Raw genomic sequence first — 24,966 nt, forward strand, 5'->3', positions numbered from 1 at the left:
TATTCTAGCCAGGCCGGTCTCCTTCCACACATGTCATGCTCATTCCACACCTCTAGGTCTTTGCTCAAGCTGTGCCCCCCTCTACACCTCCCATTTCCCTCCCCCCTTTTTTTTTACTTGCTGAATCTTAGTGGAGTTGGAGCTGGAGGCTCATGAGATTCATAGGCATCCCTGAATCTAATCCCTTCATTTTGCAGAATAGCTAAGATTGATGGAGCAGTTTGTTTTGCGGAGCATTTTGAATATAGTTGGTCTTTGCAACAACCTTGTTAGACAAGAGCAGTAGCTTTTATTTATTTATTTATTTATTTATATTTTTTTAGGTTTTTGCTAGGCAATGGGGTTAAGTGGCTTGCCCAAGGCCACACAGCTAGGTAATTATTAAGTGTCTGAGACCAGATTTGAACCCAGGTACTCCTGACTCCAGGGCTGGTGCTTTATCCACTGTGCCACCTAGCTGCCCCGAGAAGTAGCTTTTATTTAACATTTTTAAGATTTGCAAAGAGTTTAAAATAGTATTTTGAGTTTACTCATTACTCCCATTTCACAGATAGGGAATGGAAGGTAAGAGAACTCCAATGATTTGTCACACAGCTTGTAAGTGATGGAGCCAGATTTCAAACTGAGTTCTACCAGGTTCCAAGCCCAATGTCCTAACCACTACACCACACTGGGAAGTGGAGGCTCAGTATAGGGAAGACTGTCCAAGAAAAGAGTGTCCATGGACAGTTAGGTGGTGTAGTGGATAGAATACTGGCCCTGGAGTCAGGAGGATCTGAGTTCAAATGTGACCTCAGACACTTAATAACTGCCTAGCTGTGTGACCTTAGGCAAGTCACTTAATCCCATTGCCTTAAATAAATAAAATTTAAAAAAAAGTGTCCAAGGACACATGAGGCTTCCCACCTCCCACAGGAGCCTTCTACAAACAGATTTTTCTAATACTGACAACACCCTTCATAGACTTTGTTATCAAGTCAGGAAAATCTGACTTCAAATCACCTTCATATACTTATTAGCTGTATGACCTTGGGTAAGTCATTTAACTTCTGTCTACTTCAGTTTTTTTCATCAGTAAAAATGGGGATAGCACCTGCCTCCCAGAGTTGCTGTAAGATTCAAAATAGATATTTGTAGAGCCCTTTGCAAATATAAATTCTGGCTATTATTATTCATATAATCCTGTGACCATACATCTCCATAGAGGAGGCTTATCACTACAGACTGGAGAATGGGACTTAACCAGACAATAAGTTTTTTGAAAACTAGAACCATTTAAAAATGTTTTGCATTCCTACACTCAGTACAAATCTTTATATTTATGGTTGTTGTCCAGTTTTTTGGTCATGTCTGACTCTTTGTGACCCTATTTGGGATTTTCTTGGCAAGGATATTAGAGTAGTTTGCCAATCTAATAACATTATTAATAACTTTCTGGGGTTGGATTTGAACTCAGATGTTTCCGACTTTAGGTCTGACACTCATTGTGCCACATAGCTGTCTGTGTAATTAAGAGAAGCTCAATTTATAGCCAATAATGAGACAGCAAAAATATTCTTGAATTGTCCTGGAAAAAAAGGGTTACTTCCTCTTAGAATGTTATGTTCTTTGAAGACAGAAATTATTTTTCACTTGTAGTTGTGTTTCCAGTCCTTGCTAGGGTTGGGGGCTAGGAATGTACCCCCAAAGGTAGACAGAGAGGCAAAGGAGATTTCATATTAAGAGGGCAGGGAAGGAGTACTTGGTACATATTATGCAAAAAATTTTAAAAATCATTCTTTTACTCATTTATTTATTCATAATGGCAATGGTGGGGGGAATGGGAAGTATAGATAGTGAAATAGAGTTGGAGGCTGGAAAACCTGGGCTATTCTCAGAGGCTCAGAAGGGACCTTCTTAGTCTGCGAGGCCAACTTCATCCTTTGGGATAAATGCCCTCTCCAATATCACCTAAAAATGACCTTGATTTCTATGACCAAAGTCTCCTTTTGAAAACTTCTGGTGAGGAGAAACTATGATGATCCATTCATTCCACTTATGATCAACTCAAATTATTAAAATTCCTATTTAGATAACTCCCAGTTAATTATGTCTCTGCCTTGAGAAATTACTTTCTCTTTATCTGTATACATATCATCCTCCCCCTGCCCCCAAAAGAATGTTATCTTCTTGTGGGCAAGGACTATTTCATTCTTGACTTTGTACTTCTAGAACTTAGCAAAGAGTTCTGCATGTAGTAGGTACCTAATGAATGCTTGAATTGAAATAAAACCACTTTCCTTAATTTTCACCCAGAACACCTCAGTTTGTATTTATGTTCCAAGAAGAACCAGGGTCATTTTTTTTTTTTTTTTGCAAGGCAATGGGGTTTAGTGGCTTGCACAAGGCCATATAGCTAGGTAATTATTGTTAAGTGTCTAAGGCCGGATTTGAACTCAGGTACTTCTGACTCCAGGGCTGGTGCTCTATCCACTGCGCCACCTAGCTGCCCGCCAGGGTCATTCTTTTTAACCATGTGACAATCAATCAATCAATAAACATTTGTTAAGCACCCACTATCTGCCAGGTCCTATACTAAGCACAGTGGATCCAAAAAGAGGCAAAAGACAGTCCCTACCCTCAAGGAACTTATAATGGAATGGGGGAGAAAACATGCCAATAAATATATACAAAGCAAGCTATATAAAGAATAAATAGGAAATAATGGAGGGAAGGCAGTAGAATTGAGGGAATGGGAAAGACTCACAGAAAAAGGACAACCCTTCAAATACTTGGAGATAGATATCATGTCCTCCCTTTAAGTCTGTTCTTCTCCAGGCTAACCATGCTCAGTTCTTCCATCAATGAAAGTGCAGCATACATTGTCTTGAGTCTTTTGCCCATCCTAGAGCCTCTCCTTCAGTACTTGCTAACTTGTCAATATTCCTTCAATGTGTCACCTCAACCTTAGCACAACACCCCAGCAGGGTAGGGCCATTCTCATTTTGGACACTATCTTTTTATTATTATTATTATTTCGAGGCAATAGATTGGATTGGAGCTCAGATTCTTTTGACTCTAGGATCCATGTTCTATCCGCTGACTCACCTAGCTGATCCAACTCTGATCCTAACATACCTTAGAATTTATATTAGGTCTTTTGGTGGTCAAGCCTTAGCGCTAACTCATAATAAGCTTGCAGGTCACAAAAACCTATAAAAGTATTTACACAAACTATGAGTCAACCCTATCTCCTTTGTCTTGTAACAGAGTTTTATTAAAATGCAAATGTGGTAATCTATAAAATTTCATCTTATTACATGAAACCTACTGAAGTCATTTGAGATCCTAGTTGACAATGACTTCTTTGGTTATCCCTCCCAGTTCTCTTTCATATGCAAAGAATTCCTTATATCTAATTATTGATAAAAACAGAAGAGATTGGGCTTGTGAACAGAGCCTTGTGGCTCATCACTAAAGACCTCCCTTGAGATTGATATCAGTTAATTTATCAAAATTTTTTTTAGTGCAGTCACACAAGAAACTCTGAAGTATACAACACTGCTTGATCTATTCACCATTTCACGATAGAAATAAAGGTTAGTCTGGCATGAGGTGGCCATACTAGCTCCTAGAAATTACCCCCTTCCCTTTCTCAGGTTTGACAAGCCCTAGGGACATAAATTCATCATTCAAGAATTGTGCTTGGAATTGGTGCCAGTATCCTCTGACCATTGAATGAAGGGATCCTCTTGTTCTTTTTTTGAGGATCAAGGCAATATCTTTCAATTTCTGGTCATAATGAAACTCTTTCTACTTTCCCCAAGCCCTTCAACCTTGTAGAGAGCCAGTTCTTTAAGCCATCTTTGGTGTAATTCTTCCATGCTGGGAAATTTGACCTTCGTCAAAGCAGTCATGTGCTCCTTTGTTATCTCCTCACTGATCTTGGGCTTTAGTTTCCTCTTTTCTATTTTTGTTCTATTCTTTCCAGTCTGAAAAAACATTTTCCTTGATAGGGAAGATGGAGTTGAGAAGCACAGCTTATTCTATTGGCCATTATCTTTGCCCAGTTCACTTTAAGCAGCAGACTTATTCTCTCCCTTATTATTCTCACCTTGAAAATAGGTTAGCCTAAAAAATGAATCTACTCTCCTTTTCCATTTTAGACTTCCTAATGTTACTGTTTAAAAAATAAACTAAAATTTTATTCTAAATTTATTCTAAACAACCAACATAAAAAAATTCCATTTAAAAAACAGAAAAGGAAAAAAAGGATTACATATAAATCAGAAAATCCCTATTATAGACCATCTGTTTTTAATATATATATACACATATAAAGATACAGATACACATATATACATATATTATATATAGTTTTATATATATAAATTTATATATATATAAATTCATAAGTGTGAAAAACATCACTTGAACTGATTTAATTATATATGTATATAAAATAGGGACAGTGAGGTGACATTTCAGTAAATATAGTACTGATCCTGGAGTAAGGAGGACCTAAGTTCAAATTTGAGCTCAGACAGTTACTAGCTGGGTAACCCTGGGCAAGTCACTTTACTCTGTGTCCCTCAGTTTACTCAACTATGGGCAGAAAAAGGAAATAACAAGCAACTCTAGTATCTTTACTAAGAAAACTCCAGGGGCAGCTAGGAGCTGTAGTGGATAGAGCATCGGCCCTGGAGTCAGGAGAAGCTGAGTTCGAATCTGGCCTCAGACACCTAGTTGTGTGACCTTGGGCAAAAAACTTAACCCCATTGCACTGCAAAAAATAAAAAACCAAAAAACCCCCCAAAAGCCAAAAACTCCAAAAGAGTCAGACATAACTGAAACCACCAAAAACCAATAAATTTATAAATTTGGTCTAAAGATGAGCATTTAAAACTTTTGAAAATGATTCTAGTTTTCAAAAAGTATATAGGTTGGTGAGTAAGGTCAGTCCGACTCTTTAGATTGTGGTGATGCCATCTTCTATCTACTTATGGTCATAAGAAACAACTGATAGAGGGACATAATCACTGTTTTCAAAGACCTGAAAGTAGAAGACAAGTCCTAGCTAAATGTCCACTTCCTACAGGAAGCCTTTCCTGATTCCCCCATAATGCTAAGACTTTCTCTTGGTTCTCTCCAATTTATCTTGCCCATATCTTGTGTGCACATAGCTGTTTGAATGTTTTCTTCCCAGTAGACTGTAACCTTCTTGAAGGCAGGGGCTGTGTTTCATCATTTTTTTGGTAACCCAGGAGCTTTTTGCCTGGTACAGATGAATATTTATTAACTGATTTATTCTGTTTAGTTTCAAGAGAATGGAGGCAGAGCCAAGAGTTAGACATCCCAGAGATGCTGATTTCAGTCCAATACAAAGATGACCCTTCTCACATCTTTTATCTCATATGTTCTCTCAACTGAAGAGAATGTCACATCCTCAGTGAAATTCATAAGTGTGAAAGAGGTCACTTTAACCGATTTAATTAGCAAGGGCCCACAATCAGCAGCTAGGAAAATAAAGTAGATGTTCAAATGAGATAAGATTTGTGAAGAACTTTGAAAACTTTAAGGTTCTATGTAAATAACACTTTTAACAAAAGTGTTTTACATTTATAATTTCACTTGAGCCTCAAAGTTTAGGAGGTAGATACTATTATTCCATTTTGCAGATGAGGAAATTAAGGCAAACAAAGGGTAAATGACTTACAACTACTAGCCAGATTTGAACTTAAAAACTTCATGATTCTAGGGATAGGGTTCTACTCACTATATCACTAATAGTAATTCATATTATTCCTATTAATAAATAAAACCATCGAGAACTGTCTATGTATGGGGTAGCTAGGTAGCACAGTGGATAGAGCACTGGCCCTGGAGTCAGGAGGACCTGAGTTCAAATCTGACCTCAGACACCTAATAATTACTTATCTGTGTGACTTTGGGCAAGTCACTTAACCCCATTGCCTTAAATAAATAAAAATTTTTTAAAAAAGAACTATGTATGTAAGAATTATGAGTGTTTTTGATGCAAACACAGAAAAAGGATGGGCAGGCTTTTGCAGACAGTTTTTTTTTGCTTCAGATCACATAATTATGGTCTTGCAGGAGACTGACGTGTATAGAGAAAACAATATCTCTTTGTGGATATTGTTTATTAATTTTCAGAAAGCATTTGGACAAGTACAAAAAAATGCAGCCTTGAAGTAGTCTCTCCTCAGACAAGGTGTCAAAAATTATATATGATTCCATGGCAGAAGTAACTACCAAAATAACTTTGTGCGTGAAGCAACACCAGGAGGTGTGAAACAGAAAGTTTTATGTTTATAGCAGGTTCTCACCAGCGTCACGGAAGATATCCTGGGTAAAGCCCAAACAAAAGAACATGTTCCTAAGTAATGTTCAGGCTCTCTAATGCTCCTGTTTATAGAATACATTACCCTAAGTTCATTGAGCTCTGGAACATAGAGGGGAGGCTCTTCAGCAAAATTCACACTGATATGAAGGAGATCAGTTTGACCATCCATACAAAGAAAACAAAGTGGATGAAAATCACTCATAGATTGTAATATACAGCTTAGGAAGATATCATCAGTGTGCCAATTTATGTGATGGTCACTAGAAGGATTGGGAATGTTTAACTTGGAAAACAAAAGAGCCGAGAAGCATGAATATGGTAGATAACTTCAAGTTTTTTAAGGGAGGGTTTACACATTTTCTGCTTGGACCCAAGCTAGGAGCAATAGGTGAATATCAGATTTCTGTTTGCTGTAAAAAAGTATCCTTTCATTATTAACAACTAGTACTATATAAAAGTGACTGAGCTGCCTTCAGATATAATAAATTCTTCCTCATCAAGTTCTCCCAGAAAAACCTGCATCAACATTTGTTAGGGTTCTATTTGTTTGCTTTTTTGTTTTTGTTTCTGCAAGGCAATGGGGTTAAGTGGCTTGCCCAATGTCACACAGCTAGGCAATTATTAAGTGTCTGAGGCTGGATTTGAACTCAGGTCCTCTTGACTCCAGAGCCAGTGCTGTATCCACTGGACCACCTAGCTGCCCCTAGGGTATTTTATTTGTAGAAGGAATAATGTAGGAGGATTGGAATGGATGGTCTCTGAGATCTCATAAAATTTAAAGATTCTATGTTTCTCTTGTACAGATAGAGCTTGAAGGATCTGAAGGGCTATCATGGGAAAGAGGAATAAACTTGCTTCCTTTGGTCCCAGGAGATAGAATCAGGAGCAATGGGTAAGTCAGTATGGTATACTGGTGGGAGTACTTGCTCTAGAGTCCAAAGGACCTGGGTTCAAATCCCACCTCTAACACTCAGTGCCTTTGGAATCTTGAGCAGATCTTAATTTCTTGCCCTTTTTTCCCCTTAGCTATATAATAAGAAGTTTGGAGTAGATGGTTTTTAAGGTCCCTTCCAAATCTGGAGCTAAAAAACTACAATCTTATGATTCTCCCTAGATCTCAGTTTCCTCAACTGTAAAATGAGCAGAATGAGCTAGTTAGCTTAAGGTCCTTTCAGGCTCTTGAGCTGGGACCTGAAGTTGAAGAGAAGATTTAGTTTGGACGTTCATTTAATAGGTTGATGCTTCATCACACATGCTTGCTTATAACATGCTCAACTTTCTCCATTCCCATGATGCCCATTGTCACCTCGTTCCATTCAACTCCTTGATCTCATTATCATTGGGAACATTCCATCCTTCACAATCTCTAACACTGAAATTTCTCCAACTGTCCCAGAACCTTCTCTCTTTCCCTTTCTCCCTGCCCCCTATTCCTTGTAAATCCATTTCCTGCCCTCCTTGAAGCCTCCCACTCATTGCTTTCCCAGGTTGTCAATCACCCCTGCTAATGTCCCCTCTTTTTTCTCTTCAAAAATCTAATTCAGCTCTCTTAGATTCCCTTACCCCACTGGCCTTTGCCATTGACTAGATGGCCTTTCCCAAACCCCAATCTTGGATCATTAATGCCATTGGCCTTTCCTGCTCCCGTGCGTCTATGTCAGAATGCTATCACGTAGAGCAGATTCGCTGCAAAGTCGCTATTCAAACAGTTGGGGTCTTCCTGACCTACGCTAACCACTGAATTTTTACCTGGTCATCTCTTGATTACAATCCCTACTATATCACATTTTCCTTTCTCTCTTCCATCACTCACACTCTTTTCGGCCTCACCCTACTCACTAGTAGACTTTGTTTCGATGTTCATTAAAAACGTGATGGTGCTCCATCAAGTGATCTCTCCCTTCCTTAACTCTATGCTTCCAATCACTTCAAAAGCAGCCCTTCATTCTCTCATCCTCTCCCTGCCCCCCCAAAAGAGCTTGTGGTCATCTTTGGTCCCTAGTTCTTCATTTTCTAACCCTCCCAATCCATCCCATCAGAAGATTGATGAAGAGTCTACATAGATGTGTGTGTGTGTGTGTGTGTGTGTGTGTGTGTGTGTGTGTGTGTGTACTGTACTGGGGGAACAAAGAGCATAGTTGGATTTGGTCACAAGACTATTTACTGATTGTCCATAGATGAAGCCTGAATCCTACCCAGGGACCTTCACTTCAACCGATATTCTCAAGACCCCCAGGACCAGGACTCTGATCCTCAATCAAAGTCAGAGGAAGAGGGAAGGAAGAGAATATGCAGGCCCAGGGCCACTGACCTTACCTGGTTTGTGACGTCCCAGCCAGATCGAGGACGACCATCCGCGGGGCTTCTGCTGAGGTGTCCTCGGATGGACTGGCCGGCTCCAGCTTGGTGGGGTCTTTGGTAAATTTGCTTCCTGGCAACAGGGTGAGGAGAGAGAAAATGAGATGTGAAACTACAGCTAACAGATGTGAATTGTCTTCCGTCCCTGCCAGATCCCTGGGAGGAGGCATTCCTTCATTAAAGATCCATGCAGGATGGCCGGGGAGCCCAGGTCCTTACACTGCTGAAGGAGCCAGATGTCTGTAGCACACAAACAGTGAATGGTCTTTTTGCAACCAGACTATAAGCTCCTTGAAGGCAGGAACCCTCCTGTCATTACCATGTAATCAGTAACAGCTCCCTGCTTGCTGAATCAAATTCATCCGAACCTCTCCTTGAAGGAGCCCAACCTCGTTCTGCACTTTTCCAGGGCCCCTGGGACCCACAGGGAGGGGCAATAACAATGATGATGATGATAATAATAATAATGATAATATCTGGGAACAGATCTTGGATTTCACTGGTATAAGAAACTCACAGCTAGTGAATATTGACCCAGGTCTTCCAGACTCCAAGGTCAGACTCTAACCATTATGCTATACAACCTCTTGTATTTAGTTTAAGTGTCATTTCAGGAATTTAACTGGATTTGGTTTTGGTTTGCTTTTTGAAGGAGGGCTCTCCTGTTTCCTCTGGGACTTTCTGTACCTTTAATTTAATTTAAAAACTCCTAAAAACTCCTAAATATGAGAGGCTGAGTATCTAATGGTTAGAGGGTCTAGATCAGTGATTTCAACAATCTAGGGAGCTTCCCAGACAAGGACATTGTCTATTCCAAGGCAGGCTGCTGTCTACTCCGCTGAGGAGGCAAGACTTGAACCAAGGTCTTTATGTTATTCAAGCTGCCTCTCAATGATTATAACATATATCTCACCTGATCCTGAAAACAATGCTGTGAGGTGGGTGCTATTTGTTCTCATTTTACAGATGAGGAAACTGAGGTTGAGACATGTAAAGCGACTTGTCTGGGATCATGGGTAAACTGAGGCTGAGGCAGGTAAAGTGACTTGTATGGGTCAGTCAGAGTCTAAGGCAGCATTTGAACTCAGATCTTCAGATTCCAAGTATAACACTCTATCTTCTGTACTGTCCAACTGAACTCAGCTGTGCCTCATTAGTACTAAAGGTTGGATGACTCTCTCCAACAAAGCACAGAACAGACCAGGAAGGTTGGTTGGTTCTAGTCCTTTGTTATCAAAGAAGACCAAAATGACATCACTATGTTTGAGACAAATGACAGCCCATCTGACCCGGTGGCTGCTCAGAGCAATATGAACTCAGAATGCTCTCCCCCAGGTCAGCCACCAATAGAAGGGGAAGAAAATGGGAAGGGAACAGACCTCCTTCAAAAACCACACCTAAAAACCTTTTCCCTCTCCTTTTTGATTCAATTAATTTCTTTTTTTTAAGTTTTTTTTTTAGTTTTTTTTGCAAGGCAAATGGGGTTAAGTGGCTTGCCCAAGGCCACACAGCTAGGTCATTATAAAGTGTCTGAGGCTGAATTTGAACTCGGGCACTCCTGACTCCAGGGCTGGTCTGCCCCTGGATTGAATTAATTTCAACAAACAGCTACTATGCGTCAAAGCTGAGCCAGGGGGCAAAAGACAAAAATGAAAACCAGTGCCTGCCCTCAAGGAGCTTACCTTAAGGCCCTTCCATACTGTCCCTTACCCAGCATTCCATCTCTGACTGTTGTACTCTGCATAATAGGAACTCAGGAATGCAGAGCCAAGAGGAGCCCCCTACCCAGTCACAGCAATGGCTTGGTGTTCCTGGGTTAGCTTTAGAGCAAGGTGTCAACACCCACCTGTAAAGATTCTCTCGTCAAACATCCTGGGGAGAGAGAAAAGAAAAGAGAAGGTTGGTCTTGGTGATGGCCAACAGGAACACTGAGGATTCTTTCTCTCTTTCTCTGTCTGTCCCCATCCCTGACACACACACACACACACACAGACAATCTCCTTTAAGGGGAAAAGACCATGCCAACTCTTGGCCAGCTTTTCCTTCTTGGGTCCACTTGTTACAGAGCTTCTCTCTATAATCCATTCTAAGGATCTGGCCTACACCATTGTCTCCATGAATGGCCTGGGGGAAAGGTCCCACAGGTTGCTCAGATGAACATACAATTCAGAATAATTTATTTTGTAATGAATTTGGAGACTCAGCTAGAGAAATGAATGTTATTGGCATTTGGGGGGGAGTGAGGGAAATTCATAGATTCTTAACACTTGATAATCTTTAAAAAAACCAAACAATTATCATCTGAATCCATGGCTTAAAAAGAAAAGGAAAAAGGATGACTAATCATCTGCATTTATATGCTGCTTATTGTCTTTTGCAGCAAATTTGTTGAGGAGATAATATAAATATTTGCTTTCCCCATATGAGGAAACTGGGACACAGTCAAGGGACTTGCCCAAAGTCTCCTGTTCAGTTGATTTTCAGTTGTGTCTGACTTTCCATGATCCCGTTTCTTAGATTATACATTGTTGCTATTATTCTTCAGTCATTTTTTTCAGTCGTGACCCCATTTGGGGTCTTCTTGGCAAAGATATTGGAGAACTTTGCCATTTCTTTCTTCAGCTCTTTGGACAGATGAAGAAACGGAGGCAAATAGAGTGAAATGACTTGCCCAGGGTCACACATTTAGTAAGTATCTGGGGTCACATTTGAACTCTGAGAAGATGCATCTTTCTGGCTTCCAGGCCTGGCACTCTATGCACTATGGGGCCCCTAGCGGCCCCTGTACCTGATCCATATGAGTCAGATATGAATCTGGGTTTTAAACCTCTAGTACAGAGCTGTGGTGGTGCAGGGGGTGGGAGTAGGGTGGTATGGGTTGGGCTTAATAACTACCAAAGTGCCTTCCAACTCCCAAATTCCTTCATTCTGGGAAGTGGTGGAGCTATGATGGAAACTTGACTTCTCCCATTCCAAGTTCAATGCTCCTTCCATCATTATGGCCATGAAAATACCATCACTTTGTATGGACTCTGGTATACAAAAAGTGCTCAAAAAGTGCTGATTTTAAGCCTCTTCTTCAGCCCTCCCTAGCCCAGGAGTGGGACTCACTTGTTGACCATAACTGAATTAACCTGAGCAGGACCCACCAGGAGAGAAGGGCGAGGAAGGGGAATAGAAAGATGAGTGCGGCTTGGTGAAGGGTTGATCAGCGATGGGGAGGATCCTGGAAAGAGGAGTAAATGAGAGCTTTTCAAGGGCTAGGCCCACTCAGGGAGGAGGGAGGCCAGGCAGGATGGATGGACGCAAGAGAAGGTTCTGGCTGCAGAGACGCAGATAAAATGTAATGCCATAATCCCAAGAGACATTTCTAAAGTTCTTGAAATGTCACAAACACTTGCCAATTTTATAATAATTAACATTACTATGTAATATGAGCTCAACAACCCAGTAAGGCAGCAGGAATTCACATATGGCCATGCTGGGTAAACTGGGGCCCTTAGTTTCCTCACTTGTCAAATGAAGGATTGGGCTAAAAGAAGAGACCTCTTAGATTCCTTAAAACTCTCTGTGTTCCCACTATCCCTACTTTCCAAATGTGGATAGAGAGAGACAAAGATGTGGGTTTGGTCCCCAGCTGTACCTTAGATGGAAGCCTGAGAAGTTTTAGATGTGGCATACTTAGAGGGTTCACAAGGCAACTCGGCAGTGCCATAGCACAGAGTGCCAGGTTGGCGTCAGGAAGGTTCATCTTCTTGAGATCAAATCTAGCCTCAGATATTACCAGCTATGTGACCCTGGCTGGGTCACCTAATCCTGTTTGCCTCAGTTTCCTCAACTGTAAAATGAAAATCATGATATATGGAGCCCTTAACTTTCAGGGCAGTTGTGAGGCTCAAGTAAGATACTGGACATGGAAGGCTTTTAAGTACTCTCCAATATCAGTGATTCTCATGACTCAAAGAGGCAGTGTGCATTAGCCTTGAAGAATCTGTGATTTCATCACCCCTTCCAAGCTTTGGAGACAGTCTTCAAGGGTTGCTGGCTGAAAAGTCCGTCTTGTCTCCCTGAGGTGAGCCCATCTGACCTTAGGCAGACTGGATAAAAGGATCAGGAATATCGAGCCTGGACAGACCTCAGAAGTCATCAAGTCCAATCCTCTCATTTTACAAATAGAGAAACTGATGCCAGGAAATCTGAAGTGACTTGTCCAGTCATACAGATAGTAAGAGGTGGGATTTGAACTCAGGTCTTCCTTTCTCTGAGTCTGGTGCTCTAAACATTACAACACACTGCCTGGTGCTTAAGTGGAAGGCACATAACTGATTATTAGGTCCATACACCCCACTGTAATCTCTTTCAAGAATCCCAGACTGTCGGGACGGCTAGGTGGTACAGTGGATAGAGCACTGGCCCTGGAGTCAGGAGTCCCTGAGTTCCAATCCAGCCTCAGACACTTAATAACTATCTAGCTGTGTGGTCTTGGGCAAGCCCCTTAACCTCATTGCCTTAAAATAAATAATTTTTTTAAAAAAAGAACCCTAGACTATCAGTGCTTAGAGAGTGAAGCACACAGCAAACATTTAATAAATGCTTATTCCTTCTTTTTAGAAGGACACAGGTAGACGGTGTTTCCTCATTGGGAGACTCCTTCATCAATAAACTTCTTAGTTTCTTTCCAAAAGAATATTGTTTCCAGGGGTCTAATAATAATATAAATTCTTGCAGTAATCAACATTGTTAAAATGGATTTTTTTGGGGGGGGGGTCCCCTGGCTGGTTCTGAGCTGAGTATCTACAGGGTTCTTATGAGGAGGCTGAAAGGGACCTTAGGGGTCATTAAGGACAACCCTCCCAGTTTATAAATGAGTTAACAGAAGCCCAGGGAGATAAAGAGGCAAAGTCAGCCAGGTGGGAAATGATGGAGGCAGGACTTGAACCCAGGGTCTTTGAGCACAGAACCATCTTTACTACACCATTATGAGGCCAGTGATCTTCTAAAGCTCTGGTCATCACTGACCTTGGAGAACACACCCCAGGGCTCTTGGAGGCTTCGGATACCAATAGCAGCCCGCTGCTCCAAATGGACGACCAAAATCAATCATTTAATGGGACGTATACAGACAGTTAAAGGGTGGAGGAGACAGAGATTGCCTTTGATCATCCAGCAAAGTGGCCGCCCTGTCTGTCTGTACATGGGAGGCCTCCCCTCCTCCCAACAAGGGGCCCAGGGGCCTCTTTGTTCCCTGACAACATCCATCTGTGGACACTCGATTAAATATGAAAGCACCAACCTAGGAAGAGACTCACAAGAGAAATTGGTTTTCTTTCCGAGGACTCTGCTCAGCTCCCTCCCACCCAGAATGGAGGGCCTCCCAGCGCGGACTGGCCTTTCTATTATTTATAGGCTGATTAATTTATCAACAGGCATGGGGGAAGGGGGGGTTCCAACAACAGCCAGATCCTAAGCCCCCCTTTCTTCTTTGTCACAGAGGGAAATGGGAGTGGGAGAGGAAGGCCAATTCAGTCCGGGGCTGGGATGTGGGTGAGCCCTGGGATTGGAGATGCGGCAGATAAACCTTGGATCTGAGGAAAGGCACTGGACACATGACCGGGGCAGTTTACTGATCCCAGGCTCATAGATTCAGTCAGAAGGAAGCTCAAAGCAGAGGCTGTTAGGTAAATCCAATCCCCCCTCATTTTAAGGATAAGGAAACTGAGGCACAGAGAGTTTAAGTGACTTGCCAGCAGTAAGTGTCTGATATCTTGAACAGAGGTCTTTCTACTTCCTAGTTTAGCCCCTAATATACCACACCATGCATGGAGTTCATTCCCCTGCCTCCAGGCAGGATGAGACCCAACTTGAAAGGCAGTGTGAAGCCATGGAGTATTGAATTTGGAGTCAAAGGATCTAGGTTCAAGCCTTGGTTTAGTCACAAACTAGCAGTGTGACCTTGGACAAGTCATCTAACCACCCTAGGTCTTGGTTTCCCCAACTATAAAATGAAGGAATTGATTCAAATCACTTTTTTTTAGGTTTTTTTTTTTTTGCAAGGCAAGTGGGGTTAAGTGGCTTGCCCAAGGCCACACAGCTGGGTAATTATTAAGTGACTGAGACTGGATTTGAACCCAGGTACTCCTGACTCTAAGGCTGGTGCTTTATCCACTGTGCCACCTAGCAGCCCCTTACTCAAATCACTTCTAAAAGTCCCTTCTTTCTATGATCATGACCTTGGGCAAATGACTTCATCTCCAAGTGAAGTGACTTGAGGCCCCTTCCAGACTAGCTCTATGAGTCTATACTCACAATGTTTATGGGTCTCAGATCACTAACCTGCAAGAGGTGGGGACTTAGGATATGGGATCTCAAGGGGCCCTTTCTATATGACCTTATTCTAAATGGAAAATACCATTTTTATTTAGTAAGTGGCAACTTGGTGGTACAAAGTATAGTCAGGTCCTGACCTGGAGTCAGGAAGACCTGAGTTCAAATTTGAGCTCAGACTTTTAATAGCTGTGTGACCTTGGGCAAGTCACTTCACCCTGATTGCCTTGTATCCAAGGCCATCTTCAGTTGTTCTGATTCATATCTGGTCACGGGACCCAGATGGTTCCAGAGGAGAAAGTCAGGCTGGTGACCTGGCCCAGCTGCCTCTTCACTCATATCCAATTCTTTTGTCATGGTATCACCTCCCTGATATGATCTTGTTCAAGAACGAAGGACAAATGTCATCAGCAAATGGTCCCAAAGGCTCAAATGCAATCAATGAATAATCAATAGGGATCGATTATGCCTCCTATGTGCCAGATACAAAAAGAATAAACCAGTTTCTGCTCCCTAAAAGAAAGCATTCCTTTGAGGGAAAGTATAAATAGGAGTTTTTAAAAAATAATAAAGAATATAAAATCTTTAGGGAGTTTTCTTGTTTAGCTCTTTGTTAAGTCTAATTGAAATCTTTCTAGCTCTGGAATAGTCTGGGGGTAATCTTTTCTATTGACTGGGGTGACACAGAGACTTCTCAGCCTGCAGGAAATCCGAAGGCTCTTCATTGAGAAAGACCACTGGATGAACTCATCATCTTCCCCTTCCCATGACCAAGCCTTTTCTATCTTCCCCATTATTGCAGAGGACAATACCATCCTCCTTCTGGCTCCCAACCTAGAGCTTCTCACACCATACCTCACCCCAATGTCTAATCTGTTGTCAAGGTTTGTTGATTTTTACCTTCATAATATCTCTTGAATGTAGACCTATCTCTGTCCAGCCCCTTGTGCAGGCCCTATAACCTCACATCTGGATCATTGCAATAGCTACTAGGGAAGGGGTTTATCTGCCTCAGTTCTCTCCCCCTTCCAGTCCTTTCTCCATTTAGCTGCTAAACCGATTTTCTTAGTGTCTGACCACGTCATACATTCCCACCACTCCCTCACTCAATGAACCTCAATGGCTCCCAATCACCTCCTGGATCAAATATAAAATACTCCGCTTATCATTCAAAACCCTTTTATAACCTTCTGCCTTTCTGGTCTTCTACTTTGCTCCCCTTTCTGCACACCCAGTAACACCAGCCTCCTGGCTATTCCAAGAACAAGAAACACCACCTCCCAAGCGATGGGTCCCCAAACTCCTGCCTGGAATGCTCTAGCTCTTCATCTCCACCTCCTGCCTTCTCTGGCTTTCTCCAAGTCTCAGTGCAAATCCACCTTCTCAAGGTTTCCCTGGGCCTCCTTCATCAAAGATTAATGTACGTGGGTTTGTTTGTTTTTTTTTTTCTCATTAGATTATAAGATCCTTGAGGGCAGAGATTCTCTTTTGCCTCTTTTTGAATCAATAGGTATTTAAGGGATGAAAGATGGTCTGAGAGATTGAAGGCCTGGACTCTACTTTTGGTTTTCCCCACTCATCAGTCCTGGGACTTGAAGCCAAGCCCTTCCCCAAGCCCTTCTTTATCTCAGTTTCCTTAATGATAAAATAAATAAAAAGGGGACTTTCTCAACTCCAATAGTTCTTAGTACCTTATCCCCTAATGCATTGCTTAGTTTGTATACATCCTGTTTTGACTTAACTGAGACTGTCACCTGGTGCAAGCTCTCTGAGGGCAGAGGCTGTTTCACTTTTCTATCTGTATCTACAATGTATGGCACACAGTAGGCATTTAATAAGTGCTTGCTAGTTGACTGAAAAGGTTAGCTTAAATCAGAGGTTCTTACCCTTTTTTAGGATGGTGGAACTCTGCCAGTATGGTGAAGTCTATGATCCCATTCTCAGAATAATGTTTTAAATGCACAGAATAAAATACATAGAAGGATAAATTCTATTGAAATGTGTTCTATTTTTAAAAACAAGCTCATGAACCCCAGGTTGAGAATCTCTGACCAAGATAATCACTGAGGTTTTTGTCCGTGGGTTTTCTTAACCTATCTGAGATGGGAAAAAGTAGGTTTGGAGACCTTTGTCTCTAAGGGTGAAGGGTGACTGAGAAGAGTGAGAGAATTCTGGGAGCCACAATTGTCCCTTCCCCAGTGATTAAGGGCCATCAGGACAGAATCCGTTCTGAGGCCTCACAAATTGGGTCTAAGAGTCCAGGCCAGCTAGAGGCACGTGTGGTGTAGAAGCCTTCCTGCATGATATAGGAAGGCTACTGTGAGGGGTCTCCCCCAAATTAGGGAGGCACTATGGCATGAGGGGGAAGCTCTTTGGAGCTCTGGAGGAGACAATTCTGGCCATCTATGATGCTTACCATCTATGTATCATCTAGAGTAGACAGTCCAGGCCATTTATAATGCTTATCATCTATGTAACCCTTAGAGTAGACAATCCTGGCCATTTATGATGCTTATCATCTATGGAATGTCTTGAGTAGAGAGGCACAGCCATCCATGATGTTTACTCTCAACGTAACCTCTCAAGTAGACAGTCCTGGCCATCTATGATGCTTACCATTTATGTAATCTCTAGAGTAGACAGTCACAGCCATCCATGATGCTTACTATCTATGTAATCTCTCAGGTCCTGGCCATCAGTTATGCTTTCCATCTATGTAACCTCCAGAAGAGACAGTCCTGGCCATCTATGATGCTTACCAGCTATGTAATCTGGGGCACTTCACTTCTATTCCTCAAGCCTCGGTTTCCTCACCTTTCAAAAGAGGGTGATTGGACCATAGCCTCTGTGGCTTATGATCCTATGATTTCTGTGACTGGCCTTCCAAGACATCTGTAATTCAGTCAACAAACATTTATTTAGCCCCAATTATATACTCAACACTGTGCTAATTGGTAGATATATTAGGGCCTAGAAGGCTTCATGGCCTCAAAGAGTCCGCCATGACAGGATTTGTAGCTGCATCTGTACAATGTTCTAAGATGGACAAGTGCTTTGTTCCAACCTTCAGGAGACAGACAGTTTATCCCTAGAAAATGAAGTTGAGATCTAAAGAGGGGGAAGTGATTTAGCAGAGGTAAAACTCAAACCCGGGTCCAAGGCTCTTTCAAGACTTGGGCTATTGTGCAACACTAAACCCTCCCAGTCAGTAACTGTCCAAGCCTTGTTTCATGTGGTTGGATATGAGTGATCATTGAAACCACCTTCCTCCCCATTTTACAGATAAGGAAACCGAGACCTAGTAACTTTGTCCAAAATCAGAATCAGAGGTGAGATTTAAACCCAGGTACCCTGAATTCCAAAATCATTATTCTTTGAGTTGAATCACACATCAGTTAACACTACAGAATCATCAATTCATGGAAGGTCAGTGATAGGGACCTTGGAAATCATTTAGTCCAACCCCTTAATTTATATTTATTTATTTAGGTTTTCGCAAGGCAGTGGGGTTAAGTGGCTTGCCCAAGGCCACACAGCTAGGTCATTATTAAGTGTCTGAGACTGGATTTGAACTCAGGTACTCCTGACTCCAGGGCCGGTGCTCTATCCACTGCACCACCTAGCCGCCCCCCCAACCCCTTCATTTAAGAGAGATGGGCAATGGCTTGTCCAAGGTCACCCTCTTTGTTAGCACAAGATCAGGGATCACATTCTGGAGGCTCTTAACCCTACATCCCATAGAGGAAGGAAATGAACATTTATATGACCAAAGTGTACCAAACATTTTACAAACATGATTTCATTTTATCAGAGACATCTTCCGAGAGACCAGCTGATAAATCTTCACTGAGTAGAACTGACAGGGGAGATAATAACAGAAAACATTTATCCTGCACCTATGATCTGCTAAGTACTTTTACAGTGATTAGCTCATCTGACCCTCAGAACAACCCTGGGAGGGAGGAGGTGTTGCTATTATTCTCATTTTATGGATGAGGAAACTGGAACAAACAGGGTGAAGAGACTTGTCCAGGGTCACCCGGTTGGTAAGTGTCTGAGACTGGATGTGAACTCAGGTCTTCCTGACTCCAAGTTCCCTGCACTATTTATTGTGCCAATTGTTGTTCAGTTGTTGCCAGTCATGAATTATTCTCCATGCCCCCATTTGGGGGTTTTCTTGGCAAAGATCCTGGACTGGTTTGCTACCTTCTCCAGCTCATCTGACAGACGAAGAATCTAAAGCCAATAGGGTGAAGGTGACTAACCCAGGGTCACTCAGCTAGTAAGTGTCTGAGGCCAGATTTAAACTCAGATCTTCTGGACTCTAGGTCTGGAGCTCTATTATCTGGACTGGTCATACCCTTACACAGCTCTTATTTCCAGTTTGCTGACCCTGGCAGAGGTCTCTGATTCCTTCAAGGTTCTGAAATGACTTTAATCTGAACTACCTCCCCATTGACTATTGATCACAGCCCCTCTGGACTTTAGATTTGGACATCACAGTTAGGGGTTAGCTAGGTAGCACAGTGGATAGAGCACCAGCCCTGAGGTCAGGAGAACCTGAGCTCAAATCTGATCTCAGACACTTCATACCTAGCTGTGTGACCTTGGACAAGTCACTTAACCCCATTGCCTTAAATAAATAAAAATTTTTTAAAAAGAGGCTGGAAGTCCCAATTAAAGATTCTCCTCCCCCAGCATTCAACCTGCCCATGGCCTTTCCTGGTGACCTGGACCAGTCTTGGATAAGACTTGGTATTTATTGCCAGTTCTGCTATTGAAGCCTTGGAGAACCCAAGTTGCTTCATGACATCACATAGGAACTGGCAGAGCCCTAGTCTGACACCACCATTTTGCAGCTGAGAAAAGAGATCCAGAGAGAGATTCATCTAAAGTCACACAAAGCAAAGAGTTGAACCAAGATTCAAATCTTGGCTAAATTCAACCCTCATCCTATTGTACCAGGATATTACCTTTCAGGTCCTTTTCATAGAGAATTAAAAAAAAATAGCTAATTCCTGCCTATGGCTCCCTACCCCAGACCATGGGATCCCTGGCAAGCTTTGTACCTTTTGATAACAAAATGGATGCTGTGTCTCTCCTCCAGAATCCTCTTCAGCTTAGGAACGCCATAAGTACAGGGCCGTTTGAAGGGGATCTTGTCCGGGATGCCCACAATCTCCACAGCTTCGGGGTCACAAGCAATCTTCCTGTAGGGGACGGGGACCATGTGGTCCAAGCCCAGGGCTTCGGCTGAAAGGGGAACAGAGGTAACAATTAATAGTGTGCCTGCCTTCAGGGACCTGCCGTTCCATCGAACCACGGACCAGAGAAAGAGAATTGGGCGGGGTCCCATTAACAGAGACACTGAATCACCTCGTTGAGGTCTGTTTTCTAATAGAAAATTTGGGGGCCCATAAACAACTAGAAGTTCCCCAATTCCTTATACCAAGGACCCAGGCTTGATTACCATCCTCCTGTCCGGACACCTGTAATCAAGGCTCAGGAACATAAATTAACAAATGATTAGCCTAACTGACAGAAGCGTAACTGGGGCCTTCATTCATTAATTCACTCCTCGTTTCTCCCCAGCTAGCCCATTAAGGGGGGGTAGCTGTTTGCCACCGCCACCAGCGCACTCTCCGATCTCTCGACTCCGAATCCTTCTTCAGACAGGATTGAGGACATGTCCCTGAGGATGGCAGCAGGCCCCAGCTAGGACTGATCAAGAGAAGAGTTCCCTGCTTCCTTCCCCAGCCTGGGCCGGAATGTTCTGGAGGGAAAAAAGGGCCACCAGCTCTCCTCCTCCTCCTCCTCTGGGGACCCACGGGGGCCTCATTAGCCATGCCGCAGTTTTGTGCTCCAATTTTCCCCAAGGCTCCTCAAATGGAATTGGGGACACGCCAGTGACACATGAATTTGCATCTAATTTGCATCTATTTGCATACACCAAGACAGACCCTAGGGTCAGTTCTCTAGGCTCAAGTAAGCCAGTCTTAAGAGCTCCCTTAGGGTCTGCATTTGTTCCTTTTCTCTATCTTTTTTAACCACTCAGGCTCCCAGTCAGGGTGCCATGGCCCCCCACCAGTTCCTAAAGGGCAGAGAAGATAAAAAGAACCTGGGAAGCTGTGGGGCTGGACTTCTGTGTTAGGGGTTGAAGATCAGTGCCAGGGTAAAGGAGCCCTTCCTGGGTCCACAGGGCCAGCCTATTCACAAGTCAACTCTCAGTTACCTAGCAAGGACTCTTAACCTGGGGACCATGAACCTTTCAGAAAATTATAAAAATATATATATATATAACATATAGTATGTGAATACACACACACACACATATATATATATATATATCATGTGTTATATAGGATTCTACACATAGATATATGTATATTCAATATACACACTAATTTACATATATATTTTACATAATTTTTTATTTGTCCTATATGATTCTTTTTCAGTTATGTCTTATTCTTGGTGATCCCATTTAGAGTTTTCTTGACAGAAATACTGGAGTGATTTGCCATTTCCTTCTCCAGTTCATTTTTTGAATGAAGAAACTGAGGCAAACGGTGAAGTGACTTGTCTAGGATCACTCAGCTAGTAAGTATATCAGGCCAGATTTGAGCTCATGAAGATGAGTCTCTTCCTGACTCTAAGTCCAGTGCTCTATCTACTGTACTAGCTGCCCCATGTATAATATTTCACATATATGATACAGATATGTAAACACTCACATTTATATAGTGTGTAATGAGACAGATCCATACACATACACACATATACAACTGAATTTCAGTAACTATGCATTTAAACCATTCTGCGAGCAGTTCCATTGGTTTCCCCGGACTGGTTAAGGATTGGGAATTCCCCCAAAAGGTTAAGGAGACTGACACTAGAGAAATCAAAGAAAGTCAATGGGCACTAGGGGAGGATGAGGGGATAATCCCCAACAATGAGATGAACACAGCAGATATGAAATCCTCTAAAATCATTTCTATGTTGGCCTTTTGGAGGTTTTTATTCTGAAATTGAAAAAATGGATCTGGTGTATTTGTCATTCCAGAGATTTGGAGGACTGTGGAGAGAATGCCAGAAAGGCTCTGTCTGTGCAGGCCACTGAAGATCTGGTCCCTGGAAAGTCAACCAGATTGCTCAAGCCAGGTCTTTCTTCCCTTCTTTGGGAATGGGCAGCATCAGCCCTCAGATCTGTGCAAAGCATCAGCTTAGGAGCTCTCCTTCCTATCACCTCCTATATCTTGCTCTCTATTCATTTGCCCAGCCCTCACTTCACTGTTCCTCTCACACACTCTCTGTGGAGTGGGCAAGGGGAATGATGCACTTTGGTGCCGGAATCCTTCTTTGGAGCAAGAATATTCAGAGATGGTAGTCATGAGGTTTGAAACCCCAGAGCGCTATTTTATTCTTTCCTCTCCTTTTCCATCCAATCACTCACCAACTTTTGCCAGTTCTTCCACTTTCTTGGGGTAGCTAGGTGGCCCGGTGGATAGAGTGCCAACCCTGAGTCCAAATCCAGCCTCAGACATTCAACATGAACCGGTCATGTGACCTTGGGCAAGTCACTTAGCCTGACTGTCTTACCAAAAAAAAAGGCTCTATCCATCTTGGGTTCTCAATACAGTTATTCCATTTTTATCATTCCCTCACACATTCCCTATCATGCCTCGGGGGCTCCTGGGCTGACAATGAAGGGACAGTGCAATGCAATGGAAAAAGTCAGACTCTTGGAGCCAAGAACCCTCTGACTTGAATCTTGGCTCAGGAACTTAGAAGTTCTGAGATTCTAGGCAAGTCATGTAACTTTGCTGGGCCCACTCAGCTCCCTCTTCTATAGAGGCCAGCCCCAAGTCTTCACAAGGGTTTCTGGTCCTTTTGATTTTCTCTGTCCTTTAGGAGCTGGGGTGGGGGGCATGGTAGCCTGACTGGGAGCTTGAACTGGTAAAAAAAAAAAAAGATGGGGAGGGGCGGCTAGGTGGCGCAGTGGATAAAGCACCAGCCCTGGAGTCAGGAGGACCTGGGTTCAAATCTGACCTCAGGCACTTAGCAATGACCTAGCTGTGTGGCCTTGGGCAAGCCACTTAACCCCATTTGCCTTGCAAAAAAAAAAAAAAACTAAAAAAAAAAAGAAGAGAAAAAGATGGGGAATGGATGACCCTCCTTGGATTGCTGACCTCCCAGTGCTGGTGCTATATACACCTTAATTCGGCAACTGCCCTGTAGGGACCGCCCCTTCAATGGGTGGCAAGATGTTTTTGTTATGATGGTCATTCCCTCCAATGGTCTGGCCTGTGTCCAAGCTATAGCCCTGAAGGACACATCTATGTCTTCCTGTGAGTCCTCCTCAGGGGATCCCAATCACCCACTCAGGGGTCTTCCCCTAGATCTCCTGGCATTACCTGGATACATCCCAAAGGAGCCATAACCTAGAGCTAATCCATGTGCTCCTTCAGCTCTGTGGCTGGTCGCCTCCCTTCCCTGTCCACCTGTCTATCCCACTGACCATCTTTTACAGGGCATTTCTGGGTAAAATTATTTATTGATGATAGGGTGCAACCTATCTATTCCCCCCACATCTCTCCAGTGATAATTGAGTAATGAATAACTTTAGTTCTTCAGAGATTATGGCCACAATCTGGCTGTATCATACTGCCAGACAAATATATTGTTTAAAAAGATACCTTCATTTCAGGAAGAAGCTCCAACTGTCTGTGACACTCACTGTACTGAACGCTTTACAAATATTATCTCATTTGATCCTCAAAACAATCTTGGGAGACAGGTTAGGATCTCTATTTTACAGTTGAGAAACTGAGGCAAATGTTGAGTGACTTGCCCAAGGTCATATAGCTGGAAAGGGTCTGAAGCTGGATCTGAACTTGGGTCTTCCTGACTCCAGACCCAGCATGCTATCCATCACACCACCTAGATGCCTTCTTTCAAAGCACTGTACAGTTTCTGAAATGGACCCCAGCCCTGTGGTACAGTGGCTAGAACCAGGATTCTAAAACAGTTTTAAACCTAGATTTAATATCCAGTTCTGCCACTTACTTACTTGTGTGATCTTGGATGAGTTGCTTCAACCCTCTAGGTCTCAACAATGAAATGAAGAGTTTGGCTAAGATGACCCCTGAGGTCCCTTTCAATTCGATGATCTTACTCGTATGACCTCGGACAAATCCCTTTATCTCTAGACCTCAGTTTTCCCTCTGTAAAATGAAGGTTTGGACCACGTGACCCTTCTGGCTCTAGGTCCTTGAGCCTAAGATTCTCCTCTGGCTCAGTCTGAATTATTGTTCTCCTGCAGTGACTGTCTGAGTAAAAAATGGGCCAGTGATGTGAAATTGTCCAACCAATGGCATCCAACAATGACAGGACTGTGTATTATCTTTGTGTATCGGTGAATTTGGATCCAACTGGAGAAGCTCTGCAACATTCTATGACCCGATCCACCAGTGCAGTGGGAGCCTCCTATAGAAGGAGAATTCTTTTTCCACTGGGTTCTGATAGGGATGCTAAGATGGCAGCAGATGCCTTTGAGAAGACCATCTAAAAGAGCCTCAATAGCTCAAATGTATATGCTGCTTTAAGGTTTTGCAAAGAGCTCTGTCAATATTATCTTATTTGTTCCTCTCTCAATGACACTGGGGGAAGGTGCTCTTATAATCACCAGTTAAATCTATGTTTATTGATATTCTAAAAAAATGATGGGAGTCTGGGGATCGTTCACCTCGTCTTCTGGCTGTTGGGTCACTACCGCGGAGGAGACAGAAGAGGGCAGGCCACACAGGACACAAGGCCATTTTGCCTTTCTCTTTGTTGCCTAGGCTGCCTGGACCTAAGCATCCATCACCTATTGGCCAGCCCACTGTCGATTAACCTCTCAGCGGGCAGCCAGCCTGGGCTTCAGAAATCAGATACGGTTT

At 42.7% G+C, this 24,966-nt stretch overlaps 1 protein-coding gene across 8 annotated transcripts in view; it reads right to left on the minus strand.

Moving 5' to 3' along the window:
- GTF2IRD1 (GTF2I repeat domain containing 1) overlaps nucleotides 1-24,966 on the minus strand; it is a 234,448-nt gene that overhangs the window by 86,947 nt on the left and 122,535 nt on the right. For all 8 annotated transcript variants that reach the window (XM_074189368.1, XM_074189369.1, XM_074189367.1 and 5 more), the window contains 3 exons: nucleotides 20,095-20,278; nucleotides 10,548-10,573; nucleotides 8,660-8,774 (listed from right to left, as the gene is read on the minus strand). In XM_074189368.1, the coding sequence (XP_074045469.1) occupies nucleotides 8,660-8,774; nucleotides 10,548-10,573; nucleotides 20,095-20,278 (325 nt within the window). The remainder of the gene's footprint in view (nucleotides 1-8,659; nucleotides 8,775-10,547; nucleotides 10,574-20,094; nucleotides 20,279-24,966) is intronic.

This window comes from Macrotis lagotis, chromosome 5 (assembly GCF_037893015.1).
Source record: "Macrotis lagotis isolate mMagLag1 chromosome 5, bilby.v1.9.chrom.fasta, whole genome shotgun sequence".
In the NCBI taxonomy this organism is placed as follows: domain Eukaryota; kingdom Metazoa; phylum Chordata; class Mammalia; order Peramelemorphia; family Peramelidae; genus Macrotis; species Macrotis lagotis.